Here is a 2028-nt window from a genome sequence, read left to right as displayed (position 1 = left end):
TTATATATATATATATATATATATATATATATATATACACACATACATATAGATGTGTGTGTATATAAACCAGTTGACTTCCCCTGCTCCCTCTCTTTCTTTTTGTAGCTATTTCAAATACATCTCTACCACAGACTGGCTAGCAAATACAATTGTTAGATAGTGTTAGTCTTTCGAAAGCCACATTGTCACACACTACCATACCCCTACATTTGATGGCACCTTCACCTCCCAGGACAGTGAATTTGGAACATATGTAAAATATACATGGTGTATATCTACAATCCCATTTCCTCAAATTTTGTTTGCAGTAGAATCTGAAAATCTACCATAGCTTTTAAACTCTGATGAGAATGATTGGGCCAACTGTTCCATTAATTTATTGACTTAACCACTTTCCAAGTTTTTCAAGTATGTCAAAATCATGCACTTTGTGGCATATCATACCATGATCAACTTTATCAAAAGCTTTTGCAAAGTCAAGGTGTATTATGTTCACATTTGAGTTGTTGAGTAACTGCTTCAACACCTAGAGACAGTGCTGTAGGAGCTGTGTCAGGTAGCTCCTACCTGGTTGAAAACCATGCTGAGTATCACTCAGCAAGTTGTTTTCTTCAAGGAATGCAATTAGTTTCCATCCAACTATTGTAAGTGAATATGTCAAGTTACTTATAGATTAAATATTCATTGTTCCTGCATGATTTACTTATTTCAGTAAAGTAATTACCATTTATGCTCAACATTTCCTTCATGTTGCCTTAGAAACAAGTCTGTATTGCCTTGTAATAATTGGGCATTATTTTGAAGTGGTAGTGTGGCAGAACTAGTTGATGCTATATGTAACACCTTGCAGTATATACTTATATACTTTTGCATTCTGTATTTTTCAAATCTTGTGGTAGAGTTTTGTCTTTCATTCTACCCAGAGTTGATGATAAAGTACCATCAATATATTCCATTGAATATTCTACAATTTGTCCTCTACTAATATGTGATCTTGTAAAAAAAAGTTAGAAATCTTTAATTCTCTATTTTATTTCATATTTTCAGGAACTGAATATCATGCCACAAGAAGTTGAAAGTTTATTGGTGTCTTGTATTCTGGATCAGTAAGTTTCTATTATTTATAGACATTCTTGATCTTATTTCAGTAAACCCTTGAACAAATAGATCCTATGATTGAAGCAGCATATTGATTGGAGCGTCAAATCACTGGATCTTTGGTCCCAAAGTAATAAACCAGAGTTGTAAACAGGTTATCCACCCCACAATGCACTGATTACAGAGCCTTTATGCAGTTATTCAACATGTTAAAAATAATTGTCAGATCTCCTTATATCACACCCTACTGTCTAAAAATGGAGTAACAGCACATTAGAAAATGTGCTGCTAGGTACGCTGTCAGAAATAGAGGTAAAATTGGTTTTTACCTGAGCTTGGGCTAAATGTACTGTAACTTACATTTCAGTCTCTGTTAATACCTCTATTTCTACTTTGATGGTGAGTAACCATCTCTGCACTGGTAAATGATAATTTTATTCCTTAGCTCTTTATTCTGTAGTTTCCATATACACTATTTATTAGCTAACTGTGCTGTATTTAGATCTTAACCTTGACTAAAGAGAACTTTGAAAAGATTCTCCTTCAGAGAAATAATGTGTTACACCCTAATGTCTTTAAAGTCAAGGACAACTTCAATTTTCTGTGACATTGCCATTTTAACAACAATAGCGACAACTGACTCACGAGAGGAACAGTTTTTAACATTTTAAGACATAATTATAAACAAGCATACATCATCATCATCATCATCATCGTTTAACGTCCGCTTTCCATGCTAGCATGGGTTGGACGATTTGACTGAGGACTGGTGAAACCGGATGGCAACACCAGGCTCCAGTCTGATTTGGCAGAGTTTCTACAGCTGGATGCCCTTCCTAACGCCAACCACTCAGAGAGTGTAGTGGGTGCTTTTACGTGTCACCCGCACGAAAACGGCCACGCTCGAAATGGTGTCTTTTATGTGCC

General features: G+C 35.4%; 1 protein-coding gene across 1 annotated transcript in view; it reads left to right on the top strand.

Moving 5' to 3' along the window:
* The window catches only part of LOC106872704 (COP9 signalosome complex subunit 2), a 79980-nt gene that overhangs the window by 71213 nt on the left and 6739 nt on the right, over positions 1-2028 (top strand). Inside the window, exon 12 of the mRNA XM_052970193.1 lies at positions 1051-1109. Coding sequence (XP_052826153.1) covers positions 1051-1109 — 59 coding nt within the window. The remainder of the gene's footprint in view (positions 1-1050; positions 1110-2028) is intronic.

This window comes from Octopus bimaculoides, chromosome 8 (genome assembly GCF_001194135.2).
Source record: "Octopus bimaculoides isolate UCB-OBI-ISO-001 chromosome 8, ASM119413v2, whole genome shotgun sequence".
In the NCBI taxonomy this organism is placed as follows: Eukaryota; Metazoa; Mollusca; class Cephalopoda; order Octopoda; family Octopodidae; genus Octopus; species Octopus bimaculoides.
Note: the sequence above shows the minus strand (reverse complement) of the source record. Positions and strands in the feature narration are given on the sequence as shown.